The 14,922-nt window shown below is 35.6% G+C and overlaps 1 protein-coding gene across 4 annotated transcripts in view; it reads left to right on the forward strand.

Annotated features, from left to right (window-relative positions):
- Window positions 1-14,922, forward strand: part of COL11A1 (collagen type XI alpha 1 chain) — a 172,597-nt gene that overhangs the window by 56,629 nt on the left and 101,046 nt on the right. For all 4 annotated transcript variants that reach the window (XM_068952233.1, XM_068952231.1, XM_068952234.1 and 1 more), the window contains 8 exons: window positions 2,502-2,564; window positions 4,033-4,074; window positions 4,443-4,505; window positions 6,212-6,286; window positions 8,834-8,917; window positions 9,170-9,226; window positions 13,312-13,365; window positions 14,786-14,839. In XM_068952233.1, coding sequence (XP_068808334.1) covers window positions 2,502-2,564; window positions 4,033-4,074; window positions 4,443-4,505; window positions 6,212-6,286; window positions 8,834-8,917; window positions 9,170-9,226; window positions 13,312-13,365; window positions 14,786-14,839 — 492 coding nt within the window. The remainder of the gene's footprint in view (window positions 1-2,501; window positions 2,565-4,032; window positions 4,075-4,442; window positions 4,506-6,211; window positions 6,287-8,833; window positions 8,918-9,169; window positions 9,227-13,311; window positions 13,366-14,785; window positions 14,840-14,922) is intronic.

The raw sequence follows: 14,922 nt of genomic DNA on the forward strand, positions 1-14,922 counted from the left end.
CCTACTGAAGAGGGAAAGAAGCATATAAATATAGGAATGGAGTCTTCATTTTCAGCATTAAAAGATTCTTTCCAAAGGAGTCAGGCTCGTATTTGTTATGTTATTAGTGCTCAGAAATTATTGTTATTCTGTGCTTTGTGCTACTTAAAAAATTTTGATCCAGAGCCTAATTAAAATTTTAACACATTATCAAAAATTTTGAGAATCGTAAAGTCTGACTTTGAGCTCATTCTTACCATACACACTGGAAAGCCCATTGCTGAATGTGGGAAAAACACATGAGCTAGTGCTATTTAATATGGTTAAACTGGCCAGACTCAAAGAATTTCTAACCTTCTAATTCATATTTATGTTTAGAATACAACATTAAAGAAAAGGGAAGAAAAAAATAAAGCTTTATATGCTTGCAAAACATTGCATTCGGGATGTGATATTTTTATATTTGTTTTCTACTTGCCATTTTCCTAATCGTTTAAGCATGATGGAAGATAACATCTGGACCAGAAAAGAATTTGCAGGATATTCCAGTTTCTAAAATTGAAATGTAAGACCCTGAATGGTTACTTCTATGTATATAATTTTTTAGACCATGAAAACAGCCTAGGAAAGTGTTTTACATGGGCATAAATGTGCATGTGCAAAAACAGTATATGTTAATAAAGCGTAAATATACATACACTAGGTACTATTAGACAAACAGAACATACCATTCGTCTGTGATTGCATTTCCATGGCATTGCTTATGTTCATAGGAAATGCTAATATTACTCAGCATGTATGCAGCAATGAGTGTTAAAGTATTAATGATGCTGCAAGTTTAAACATATGACACTGATTACACCCTGCTTTTCAAAATCTGGGCAAGCGCATTTACCATCTTTCTCCACTACTAGCAATTTTAGGACATGAGAATACATTCGATGCTTTTAGGTGAACCTGTGTAAAAATAGTTACTCAGTTCATGCCAGTTCTTGTTGTTATAAAGTAAATACATTATTTTAGAGATTCATTTTAAAAGCAGTGTATTTTTTAAGAGTTCTGTATTACAAGGGATACCAAACATAGGAAAGCTAAACCTAACAAAGCCATATATATTTATACATTAGCTCAAACTACTTCTCTAATGCCTTGCAGTTTATTTAGGTTATATCTTAAGTTACTTAGGTTATAAGGTAATTTAGGCATCCCTTTCTTGTCAAGGGTAATTATGAGTAAAATGCCTAATTCTTACCCAATTATATTACAATACATTGAAGTTTTGATGTCTTGGTAATACTCGTAGGCTTTCAGGAAAGGGGTAATGTTTCCCAAGATGGAGAGTTGATTTCCTCTTTTTACAACCAATTTTTATGAATATAATAAAACATAATTAGCTGTAACTCTTGCTACTTGACTTACATGAATTATCACAGTCATGCTTCTAAGTGACTGCAAAATGCACATGCCATGAGTCTTAACCTTTGTTTTTCCTTTCGAAAGTATTTCATATTGAAATAGTGTAGCATTATCCTCCGAGTCACTTGACCTATTCAAATCACCAGTAGCTTTAGTGTAATTGTGGAATCAGTCTACTGAAGTTAAAAAAATCGTTTCAAATTCTCATCTGATGAGAGCTGAATTTGATTCCTAGTTTGTAGTGGATATGTTACCAATCAAGAGAGCTACTTTTGGAGAGAAAAAAACATCGTTGTTTGAACAGAAATCAATTTCTTTCTTCTTTGTTTGTGATTTAAATCTGTCCATATTCTACCATTAGCATGTATTATTGACCTATTGGTTTAGGCACTTCTGTTGTCTTGATCCTGAGTCCAGAATTTCCCACAGAGCTGATCCTAGAAGAATTTTACAGGTGATGCTAATTCATATAGTTAGGAGGCAAAACTTGACTGTCCATGCAATATTATTTACTGCTTACATTGCCACTTAACTCCTTTCCCATTTAAGGCATGAAGTCATAGACTCTTAGACTGCCTCTTACATGTTGTGGATGTCTAATGAATGAAACTGGAAGCATGAAGAATATTGTCCATATGGAGCCGAAGGATCTTTCTTTCCAGGTTGCTTTAGACTTGTTTATCTCAGGAAGCCATGAAGAATCATTGTTTATTGTTATGTCATAAGCCAAGAATATATTTATTTGAATAAGAAAAAAGAACTTTGTAATTTGCAAACAGAAATTTTAGATTCTAAGTCCAAAGTGCTAATGCAAACCATATGGTAGGCCTTAATGCAAACTATTGCATCTCACTGGAAAACACATTTTATTTCTGCAAGTAGTACAAAATGCAGTGATTTGAAAACTATTCCTGCATTTCTGCATTTTCCATTCCTTATATATTACATATTTTTCATCAATATGGTTTGTGCCTATGATATATTTTTCATAGTACAGATCTATTCCAGCTTTAGCTTTCAGTTACAGGTTGTTGCAGTTCTTTAACATATCAGATCCTTAGGCTTTCTACTTATTTTATTTTTGGGGTTCTTTTTTTCCTGGCCAGGTAACTGGACATGGAGCTTATGGAGAGAAAGGACAAAAGGGAGAACCAGCTGTGATTGAACCTGTAAGTACTGATGTGGGTGATTTTTTCTTAAGTGCTATACAACATGCACAAACAATTGATAGATCATTATCCAACCATGTCATTCATGGTAAGAATATAATACCATATATATGATCATATATATGATGCAAACAATCAAAGGGTAAAAGTGGTAACAGTATTCTATTAAGATTTTTCTTTCTGCTATGCAAAGAACTAACTGTGTGTCCTTTAAAATAAGGAGAATGTTGTTATGCAGAGGGAAACAGCATAGAGCTGCTCTTCATGCAATTTTGCAACTACAGCTTGGACAGACCTACAGAGAGCACTTCAAACTCCGTCACAGGCCATACTAACTACAGGTTTCGGTGTGGGCAGGAAGGTCCCCCTGAGAGGCTAAATAAATGTTTATGTGCTTATATGGCATGATCAAACTGCTGGAAGCAGGATTAAATGCTGGCTTCAGAAGTTAAAACTTGGTGATAAACATAGTAAAGGACCAGTAGCCTACAGAATTTTTCTCATCTTTAATTAGCAGTGTTGTCACTAAGTGGCTTTTACAGTTGGATGAAGTTATATTGTAACATTGTGGATGACTTATAGATTAAAATGTACCTGAATTACAACAAACGTAGATTAAACAAGAATTTGCTGTTTTATAATATCTTGGAGATCTTGAATGTTGATGTGCTTTACTACAGTGGGACTACAATAATGAAAAAGTTGCAAGTTAAGACTGTGACTTCTCAGCCGTGACCTGTGAAGAAGCTCAGGGTGTGTTAGCTCATCAAATGCATGGCTGTTTTAAACTGTTGCGAGATACATTTAGTTTACATCCATACTACAGAAGAGTTATCCACTGCCACTGTCCAACATTGTTGGAGTTCTCTGCAGCTAACTTCCAGCTTTCTTGGCCAGTCTTTCTTCCTATGGAAAGCCAGATGCAAGTGAGGATTATAATCTGGAATTAGTACCTGGAGGACTAGCATCATCACTCAGGCAAAAGAACTAGAATGTGTTATAAGACTGACAGCATAAAAATAGCCAGTTATTCACATCCAGTTCTTTAGCAGTATTAAAAAAAATTGTCACTGTGAATCAAGTACTATGAGAAACTTCCAGCCTACAAGCCTGCCACACTTTTAAAGCCACAGAACAATTCAGATTCCAGTTGTAGTAAATGACCTAGGAAGCTTCCAACAAAATTTCTCATAAAAGGATCCAAAATAGGTTTAAAACAGCATATATGAGCTGAATTTTAAGTGTCTTTATTTTACTAATGATTTTTTTCTTGAAACTGATAGCACGTTCCACAGAATAATTGAACAAAATTCTGTACTATTAGACTATGTGGACAGAGGATCCTCAGAAATGCTAACTTTAATTATTCAGTTAAAAGATATATAGATAAATAAATTCTCTTTTTTTTTGTCTCATTAAGCTTTCTCCAAGAGATAACCACTTTACCACCTTTTTTATCCCCCTCCAGGGAATGCTCATTGAAGGACCACCGGGACCAAGAGGACCTGCTGTAAGTAGATTAATTATACCTACACTTTATTTTCATATGATTTATCCACTGTGCTTTGTATTTATGAGTTAACACAATTAAAATTAGTCTCCTCATAGTCCCCAAAGGTATGTTGTACTTAGTGTTTTAGGATTGGGGTAAAAAGGGTCAGCTCCAGCATTTTCAGTGACAGCATGCTAGAAGCTGAGTGCCCATGAAAGTCAAAGACTTTTGAAGATTGACTATAAATCTTTATAAGAAAAAATATGCCTTATAATAAATGATTTTCTCCAAATATATCTTTAACGTAACTTTCTGGAGAAAAAATAGTTCAAAAACATGCTGCCAGCAGTTGTTCAACATAATAATTTATTATTCATTTTCCATAGGGTCTTACAGGTCCCCCAGGTTTACAAGGTCCTGTTGGCCCTCCAGGTGACCCTGGTGAAAGGGTAAGTCAATATACATATTATCCTAGGTGTTCATGGTAGGTCTTACACTAACTGCTGCTACAAGAGTAAGATCCTGATCTGAAATATATACGCTTAGCTGAAGAGACTTCAGTTGAACTGAGGTTGATCTACTCAGCTGAGAATCTGCACAAATACTTTATTAGAAGTAGGAGCATGTACTGTAAATACAGGAAAAAAGTTAAATTCCTATTTGTCTATATTTTTCTGAACGTTTTGACGTGAATGATTTTAAAATGTAATGAAGTAGTAATAACCATCCATTCTTTCATATTCGTTTGTTGTAGTTTAACTAAACAACTATTTTGAAATTTAAACTGATAAAAAGGGAATTCTAACACATTGTAATGGAATAACTACTGATAATACTCCTTTTTGTTAAACTAACTGCTCATTAAAATTCATCAGAAATTCATCTTTGTCTAAACACATAAAGTTCCTGCCATGGAACAAACTTCATTTTTATACAAAAAAGAACACATTACACAAAGAAATAGTTGTAGAAATTAGTTACCAAACTCATGGGGAAAATAGGGATTTTTGCAGCCAGAGTCTGTTATCAGATTCTATCCTAAAGGAAAACATTGCTCACTTTGAAATGTAGCATATATGGACAGTTGGTTTATTTGTTTGTTTTTTACTTAAACTAACAATTAGTGTATACCAATATAGACTATAGCTCTTGTTGTAATTATTCTGGCTATAGTTTTCAGTTCAGTTAAAAAATTTAGAAAAGTAACGGTCTGAGAAAATTAACACTAAAGAAAAGAACATTGCTTAATTAAAAAATAGAATAAATGAGCATACTGTGTAAGCACAGAACTACAGAATAATTTATTGTAAAATATGCCACCTTTCATAGTTGCCTATGGTGCTTCAGCTTTTGTACTAAATTATTATATCATATTAATCCTAATCATACCTGTAAAACAATTTAGAAATGGATGAAAGTGCTCTTCTGGAGAGGACAGACATAGGCAAAAGTCCTGCTTATACTGTCTGCAGGGATGAATTTCCCTCATAAAATAGTGTCAAGAGAGAAGAAAGCGAAAAACTTATCTAATCTTCAGTTTCACTTGGGAACACAAAGACTCACAGCCGCAGAGTTTATTGATGTAGAATTTCTTGTTAATTGATAATTATGAGGACCACATATATTCATTAGTACATTTCTTCAGCCCTAGCTTACACCAAAAATTTAGCTATTTTTAAACTGTCAGAGAAAAACAGATTTAATAAAAATAGATTTCAAATCATAACTACAGGAGTTATGTAACCTTTGAAAACTAAGCTTGCTCAAAGAGTTTAAAGAGGATCAGCAATATGAGTTTTCTATAACAAATGAAGCAAGCACAGAATAACAGCACAAAACTCAGCTAAGCCTAATTTATTCAGTCATGACTAGAGGCTCCATCATCAGATACTCCTTACTCCATATATATATAATTTATAAGTAAGACAACTGGAGAGAGTAACTCTTTCCCTATTCCTGAAGGTGATCCCAAAACCCACTTCTTTATCTCACTGGTTATGACTAATATTCCCAAAACATTTAAAAGACTATTAAATCTCCAAGTGCATCGTATGGATACTAGTACAAGTGTGCATGGGTGACTCTGTAGATTTATCTTATATAGCCATCTCTCTGTTCTCATCCCTTTTTTTCCCTCATCCCTTTGTTCTCATAGGGTCCACCTGGTCGCCCTGGTCTCCCTGGTGCTGACGGTTTAGCAGGTCCGCCAGGTACCATGTTAATGTTGCCGGTAAGTAGGATTAGGATTATAGGGTAGTCGGTCTCCAAAAAGAGGAAGTATATTTCAAGAAATGTGCAGGTGTATCTCTTTCATCTGATTTTGTCTTTGGAATGAAAAGTGAAACAGAGGTTCTTGTATTGTGTAATCATGTGAAGATCATATGATCCTTTTTCCTCAGATAAAAGATAGGCTTTAGCTTCTGCTTGCTTGCCACATCGGAACGTGTACGTAGTACCTATTACAATCGTAAGTGATTGTAATACAGGTGCTGAAATTCCCCTTATATTTTCAAACTTACAATACATCTTAAACAAGCAGATTAGTGTTGCACAAAGAGCCCCTATTCTTCTTGACATGGAGAATTTTAAGCATGGAATTTTAAAAATTGGACTCCAGTGACTCTTTTGACGGATCAGTGCATCCTTTGGATGGAAATATATGCACATAGTCAGCTCTTCTCCCACTGGAGTCAAAGCAAAACACCATCTGTTTTAGCAGGAGGAGGAACAACCCAAAGCTGTTAAAGCGCCTTGCAACTTTCTCCAGTCCGAGAAGTACTATGTGCATGGAATTCATTATTCCTAAGTGTATGTGAAAGATGTGATGAATACTGCCATCCCAGAGAATTGATACACCAGTCAAAAATGACAGTGCAGTGTTTTTGGTAAGAAACACTCAGTTAAAAGGCTTACAGCTGTTCTGATGGATGTTTAAGGAGCCCTATCTCCCATCAATATCAATGAGAAAAGGAAGATTTTGTAAAGTTTATTTTCTATTTATGAAACATTCAATGAAAGATTATTAAAATAAGCTATGTTTTTGACCTCGTGTTTGCACTAAGGCTCATTTCTATTATCACAGCTGGCTGTATAAGAGAAATATTTATTCACTAATAATTAGTTGATGGAAAAAATGCCACTACTCCTTAGGGGAATTATTCCTAAATCTTCCAACAGTAATCGTTGGGCCAGCAGACAACGGATTTATCTTTTATTGGTTTGCTGCTTTAAGGGTAGCAACTGTTGGCTAATACTTAACCTATCAGTCAATTTGGAAAATCCTACTATCCATATTTTTGGATGTTAATAAGCTAGACTACAAGTGATTTGCTAAGTCAAAACATAAATTTCTGGGGAAGCAGGAAATTGGCTTCAGGTCTCCCGCAGTCCAGGCTAGTAGCTTAACCACCGTCCAGACTTTTTCTCCACATTCAGCATATTAATATCAAAAATTTTCATGAAATCATACTGTTCTTGAGTCAGTGACTCAGGATGATCTTTGCTAACTATATGAGTGATATTGTTCTTCCACTGTCTTTTCTAATCTGCTCTAAATGTATAATGAGAAATTTGGTATCCCCTTGGTCTACTTCCAGCTGAAATGTGGTCATTGCAGTTATCCTAAAAAACATGAGCTGTATAAATATCTCACAGTAGTCAATAAGGATAGATGTTTGGGTATTTAAACTGCCACTTTTATTTTTAGAAGGATTCTAAGCCTTTGGTAATACCTTGGAGATGCCTTTTGAAGGACATGTGGCTCTTCATCACATGTGGGACTTGAATTCATTAGAATGGGTTCATCTTTTCAGTGGATGCATGATAACGTAGGCACCTTTGCTTGGAAAAATATTTTGTAAACGTGGTTGATTCTGTATTAGGCTAATTCTTACAAACCCTGGTCTCCTTTCATATGGTAGCAGGCTTGATAATTCTCTTACTTTCTAATTTACAAAAATTTCATTTGTGGGGGCTTAAAACAATAAGTTTTCCAAAACTTTCTAAAAGCCTCTTCCATTGTAATAATAGTATGGCTGCAGTAGAGAGACATCAATTACCTTGCCAACTCTAGATGCAGGCAAACTGGACAAACTGCTGCAGGCTGTAAAAGATTCATGGCCCTGATATCCAGTGTGCCTATGGCATACCCTTGGAAAGCCATGCTTCTTCTTGCAAGACAATGTCCCTGCAACATTGCAGAGCTTCTCCTAGCAGTTCCATGAGCAACACCAGACCAGGAATACAGGAATGAGTGTTTAAATTTTATGCTTTAATTTATTTTGAAATTGTCAGAAGTGACACAAAACTGTTTCATTTTAGATACCAAATATTTTCAAATAGAAGGCTGCCCTAAGTTGAATTGCATTTTTCTATGGGTAGTTAGAGATGTACTGACAATTTAATTAATGGCACAAATTTATTTTGATATATGTTTTTAGTGGGGTTGTGCAGATAATTAGAGTCCATTTGGATTAAAAGTCACCAAAAAAAAAACCCAAACAAAACAACAAAAATCTGGTGAAATCAACAAAATGTTTGCTGATAAAGGATTAGATTTGTGCTCCAGTTCTAATCTGTTATTCATAACTGAATATTTGTGTTGAATCCAGTGGCCCCAGTGCAGCAGTCTTTTGGTGTTATGGAATGGTGGCATAGTGGAATAAACTAAAGAATGAGACCCAGTATCTTCACGATGGTTTATACAGTTGCAGTGAATAACAAGTATGGTTTTAACTTATTAAATTCTGAATTCCTTTTCTTGTTTTGATACTTGCAGTTCCGCTTTGGTGGAGATGGTGAAAAGGGTCCAACAGTCTCAGCTCAGGAAGCTCAAGCACAAGCTATTCTTCAGCAAGCTAGGGTAAGCACAAGCAGCCTGCAAAAACTGCCAGAAGGCTACAGCTCCAAATGCAGTTCCATTTTATAGCATGCACGATGTGTTGTAAAGAGCTGTAAGCATCATCTTATGGCAGTAGATACCCTCATTAACAACCGAGATACTGGTGACAGTTGTTTGCTAATGGGTTATGAAATTGTATTATTATAGAATTTGCATGCTAGATTGACAGTTTGCTCTTGATTATCTGCTGCTTTACTCTTTTTTTCCCCTCAGATTGCTATGAGAGGGCCACCTGGTCCCATGGGACTCACTGGAAGACCAGGTCCTGTGGTATGTAAACAAATCTACCTTACCTGCAGCTGTGCATTTGTGCTCCTCTTATTTGGAATGACACTGATGTAATGAAGAGTACATAGTTTGTATTCCTATTCAAGAGTACATAGTTTGTATTCTTATTCAAGATCTACAATGTGACCTGAATGCTAGAGCAATTTTAATGTGGATTTTTGCGTATTTGTACAGAGCACACTGGTGGACTTACAAAACTAGTGAATAGCCTCGTATAATTACATATGCCTCTGCAGTCAGTTATTTGTGTCATAATATTCACAAAGTTTCTTGTGATAAATGCAAAACTCTACAGAAGGTGATGTTAAAGCAAGAGTGTGCGGAATGATCTTGCCCCACTATTTAAGCTGCATCTGGAAGGTTTTTAAGATGTGTTGAAATAACCAATTGAAAACCATATAGACTTCTAAAAGAATTATACTTTTTTTACTTCAGACCCGAATTTGACCCATGCTGCTAATACTTAGTGATCTGGAAAATGCAGCTGTCCCTGTACATGCTCAGAAGGTTTATATTTGGTATTGGTCTATACATGGAACACAAACAAAAGTTTTTCTAATAGTATGCAGAATAACTTTTTGATCACAGAAGTTTGCAACTGTATTCTCTAAAAAACACTTTAAAAGGACAATGCCACAGGGAAAGTAGAAAAGTAGATAGGTAGCTCAGCAAGCAAAAAGCACCTTATCAATCTTGTTACTGCAATTTCCTCTTTTAGGAAATGGATAGTTTGCAGACTCAATAATCCACTAACGCTGTAATTTAGTACTTACCATCTTTCAAAAAGTCATTATAAAGCATCCCTACCACAATATAAAATAACAAATGCTGCAGCCAAGATCACAGACTTTATAGAAAACTAATATTTTCTATATTTCTACCAGCTTATTATATTTATCCTTTGATGTAGGCAGTGAAATTCTTTTCTAGAGTTAGTACAGCATCTATATTTGAAATTATGTGACTTTCACTTATTTTGGAAACCAGTATTTAGTCTACTTTGGAGGCACAGCTAGCTTGGCAAATATTTGGCCTCCCTTTAATTTTGATCTGTGTCTGCCATAATTTTTATATACGTCATCATTACAGTGAGGAGCACCTGGAGCACAAAGGTTGGAACAATGTTAGCACTTTTTGTGACATCAGACAAGCATCTAGTTTTAAAACACAAGCAAAAATACAATTGTGCTATTGCAGAATGAAAACCAATTATGGCTGTACAGTGAAGAGAAAAGGACGAAGGCATTTCCTGCATGGTTTATTGTGTGAAGTAAAAGTAACTGGAGCACTGTGTCAGCCACAACAGTAGAATCATACACACAAGACAGCAATATGTGTGGAGGGCATCTGTTTTTCTCCTTGCCTTCACGGTTGTTTTCTTTCACTTATCCCTGTTGTGGAGGTTTGGTTACAGTTTTAAAGTAGTGGAACTGTGGAATGAGAAATACAGTTGCTTTCTCTTCTTTTGCACCTCCTTCCTTCTTTAATGTGATGCTTCATCAACAGCCGCTGTTGAACAGTAACAACAAAGTCTTTCTCTTCCCATCTCCTTTTTAATGTATATCCTTCTTAATGTACAGTACTGTACAGTACATCTGACTTTAACTGTTAGTTTGCAAGTAGGAGAGGCAGATGGACAAACTTGAATGTAGCATCCTATCCATTGTCATGTGCAGAAAATACTGACCAGCTTATTGCCCATCACACTGTACATCATTATAGCAGCACAACACAACTGACAAGTTGCCTTAGCAGCTTGCTTTCTGTTCCCTCCAATGACTACTTTTATTAGCAGGGAAATCCCAGGGAGATATAATATAGTTACATACTGTAGAAGGAATATTTTAGGGAGAATAAGGAATACTCCAGTTCTTATTCTTAGCTGAGCTCTAGCAGCTCAACATGTCTTTCAGGCAGCTTTGGGAGCTACAAAATAGTAAAACTGTAAGTTGCATTCTGGGTTGGCTTGGCAAAGTTTGGCCTCATCTTTATAAGACATCAAAGAACCTTTTCCAGGTGATGCTATGCTCCAAATGGCCAATCTCATGAACTTATCCTTGTTTATCTAGGTGAAACTTACTGGTTTCAGGTAAATTTTAGCTAACCAACCGATCACAAACTCCCTCTCTCCGCAGAAATTGAAATCACTGGGGTTTAGTTGTATTTTTAAACTGGCCTATGCAAGATCGCATCTTTTCTAGAGTAATTCTTCCAACATGAATATTTGCTACCAAGCAGAGAATTTGGCCCATAAACTCCTGATTGATCGTGATTAGGTACATGATACTTATAGAAAATCAGACAACACATTGAGTTTATTTAACAAACTAATGCATTATTTCCAGCAGAATATTTAAATCAAGAGACCTGCAGGGTGACATTCAGTTTATACGGACAAAATAATTACAGAACTTCTGTAAGCAAGGAATCCATTTGTAAAGACTGGTTTAATGCTGGCAGTGAATAGTTTCTTTAACTGAAGTATAACCTGGCCTCATACCCACACTAGTGTATATTTTAGAAGCCTTCATGAATTTCTGTATGCAAAGTTCAACAGATGAATAATATTAATAGTTGTTTTGCTACTATGCCACCAGGAGGCTCTAGAAATCCAGCTCTTTGATCTGGCAGTGTTTTTGACCTGGAGTTACAGAAGCAACTGCTGATTCTTGGTGTGTCAGTTGCTTGTGTGCCCAACTCATTTCAAGAATGGAATACCTGGAGTTTTTAACCTTACTGTGAACTGTATTTTGTTAAATTAGTTTAGTAGCCAGTAAGATACATTAAGAAACATATCAAGTATTAATAACAAAAATCTTGACACAACAGTGTCATACCCCAGTCTAGCTTCCACTGAGTCTGGAGATCTCATGCTTAATTAATATAAAATACCAGAGAAAGATCTGTGTACAGATATTAAATATAATGAGCACATGTATTAAAAGCAGAGTGTATGCTAGAAAAACCCATTCAGACTGTCACTACCTACCAGATCCATTGTTTTCTCCATTGCCAGCACCAGCTCAGGATCTGGTTCTCAGTTTATTTAGGACTTGGTTCAATAACAGCAAAATCAGGGGGAATCTTTCCGCTCCAAGATGCTAGACTGGGTGCTAAAACAAGCCTTGAGACCACTCTTTCCTTTGAATGAAGTCACTGTGGTGAAATAGGAGGAGAATCAAGCCTCCAAGGTCTGCAAGATTTGTTTTGTATTAAATACATGCATTTGGTGATCACCTGTTTCAGAGGTCAGAAATGTAGAAATTCTTTTGTCCATAATAGTAAACTTCAGTATGCTTCTTCCCTGAGACCTGTATTCTTTGTCAGTGTGTTTGAATTTTTTTTGTTTTGTTTTTTCTTTTTTGTGAGAGCACTATTAAGAAAACAAAACTGACTTTGACTAATTCTGCCTCAGATTCCATGTACATTATCTTACCCTGGCTGATAATCTATTTGAGAACTGCTTATGGTTAAAACTTACTCTGAAAGTCTGTATAATTATTTAATGATGGTAAAGAAAATCCGTTACATAGATTTTTCGACTTGTTCAGGGCTAGATCCACAAAGAGCTTGTACACCACACTAGTTGATGGCAAGATTAGATAGGGGATTTTTCATTGATTATAGTGATTTTTGGATCGAGCTCTGCAACTATGGTGTTTTCAGTACAACACAGAAATCAATAAAGGTGAAAAGAGACAAGTTTAATTTCTGTTGACTTCTCTGCAGCAGGTGGACTTCTGTTTGCACCACTTAGGCTCTTCCTGTGCTGATATTTAGCTATCCAATATTAATATAGAACAAAGGGTTATATTTGATCCAGTTGAAATCTATGGGAGTTTTACTTTGGTAATAGAAAGACTTTTTTGGCTCAGGCCTAGTTTCTAGACAATGATACATCAGGATATATCTGCATACTCAAATGATGATTTCAAAACACCAAACAAATATGGGATTGGTTTTTTTTTTTCCTCCCTGCAATTACTGTATAGAAATAGCATATAACTTATAAATTGAAGTTGTGTTGTATTTTTAAACTAACAGAATATTTCTGTTTTTTCATCAAGGGTGGACCTGGAGCAGCAGGTGCTAAAGGTGAAAGTGGTGAGCCAGGTCCCCAGGTACAATAATATTGTATGTTATCTTTGACTTTGTTTACCTTTATGTGCTTTTCAGTATAAGAAAATGCATTCATATCACTTGGTAGAAAACAGTGAATGATGTGCTTTCCGCATGCGATTGAAGAAAAATAGTTTTTACGCATACAGTCCTATTTAAATGAAATAGCTAGACTGTTCATTTTGAAATACAAAAGTAACAATCTGCCTTTACATAACAAAGAGCCGTTGTCACATGTGGAGTGTCATCACTTGAAAACCTGTTTTAATATTGTCACTCAGGTTCTTTTCTCTGTTCAAAATCATACATGCGTGTAACTGCCATGAGAGTCTGCAATCATATGACCTTGGGCTCTGATCTTATCAGATCTCTTAAGGTGAGAAAGATTGAATTTAGTTAGTAATTAAACAGGAAATTTTTAAAAAAGACTTGACTTGCCAGGAAGTAGTCTTTAGGAATCAGTAAATGCATTTCCTCTTGGCTTACAATTATATCAGCTCTTGTGCAGTGATCTCAAAGAGCACTGAAAAACATTGATATATTTCAGCTTAAATCTAGAAGTAGTATGGGTTTCCTAAAGGATACGTGGTGGGAGTCTCTGGAACAATGATTTTGCCAGATCTCAAGTGATATCATGGATTTAATACATTATTAAGTGCCTACCCTAAAAGTCCACAGGGGCATTAGCATAGAATTAGAGGAACACAAATTAAAAAGCACTGTGAATAGCTGTCAATCTTCCAGTTTGCTTACGTACATTCTTAGTATTGTTTCTGTTCCCACCTTGTTAATGTTGAATGCTAGTCCACTGCTACACCCACCTGAAGAAGATGCATTTGAATGGGCGATGAGAATGCTTCCATGGAAACATACTTCCAGCCCATCTTCAGTGACAGTAACATGTCTGAAAAGTGGAATTATGTTTGCAGTGTGCAGTTTGGTCTCCCTCTGGTTAAAACTGCTGAGTAAAGCTTAGACACCATGTGAGCTATTTACTAGCACAAGTCATGTTTGTGTATCAGTTAGGGATCTAAAATAAGTACTCTTCAATTTTCATAAAATAATTATTCTGTGGCTAAATTAATTTTGGCATGACTGGAACAAGGGTTTTCAAACCACAGGGCTGAGATCTTCAAAACCATCAAAAGAACGTGACAAGCTTTTATGTAAAAAAGACCAATTATGCCATATGTAGTGTCATCTCATGAAAGCTAGTGTTAAAAATGGCAGTTAATGCCAATTTGAGTGCTCAAGTTCTATTAAAACTAATGGGATTAGGAATCCAAAATCCTTTTCTTGGAAAAATATTGCGGCTTTACGTAAAAATGTAAAATAAAAATAAAAAAATTTAAAAATTAAATGATGTCCTTGAAGTGAGATGTTTAACTAGCTTTTTGCTAACCTGAATATGTTTAAATTCAGGGTCCTCGTGGTATTCAAGGTGCCCCTGGTCCAAGTGGGAAAGCTGGCAAAAGGGTAGGTAGCAAATAGATCAAGCTTGCACTGGGTAAATAATTGCTATTTAAATATATTTGAATATTAACTCATTCCACTGCATT

The sequence above is a fragment of the Struthio camelus genome, chromosome 8, assembly GCF_040807025.1.
Source record: "Struthio camelus isolate bStrCam1 chromosome 8, bStrCam1.hap1, whole genome shotgun sequence".
Taxonomy (NCBI): domain Eukaryota; kingdom Metazoa; phylum Chordata; class Aves; order Struthioniformes; family Struthionidae; genus Struthio; species Struthio camelus.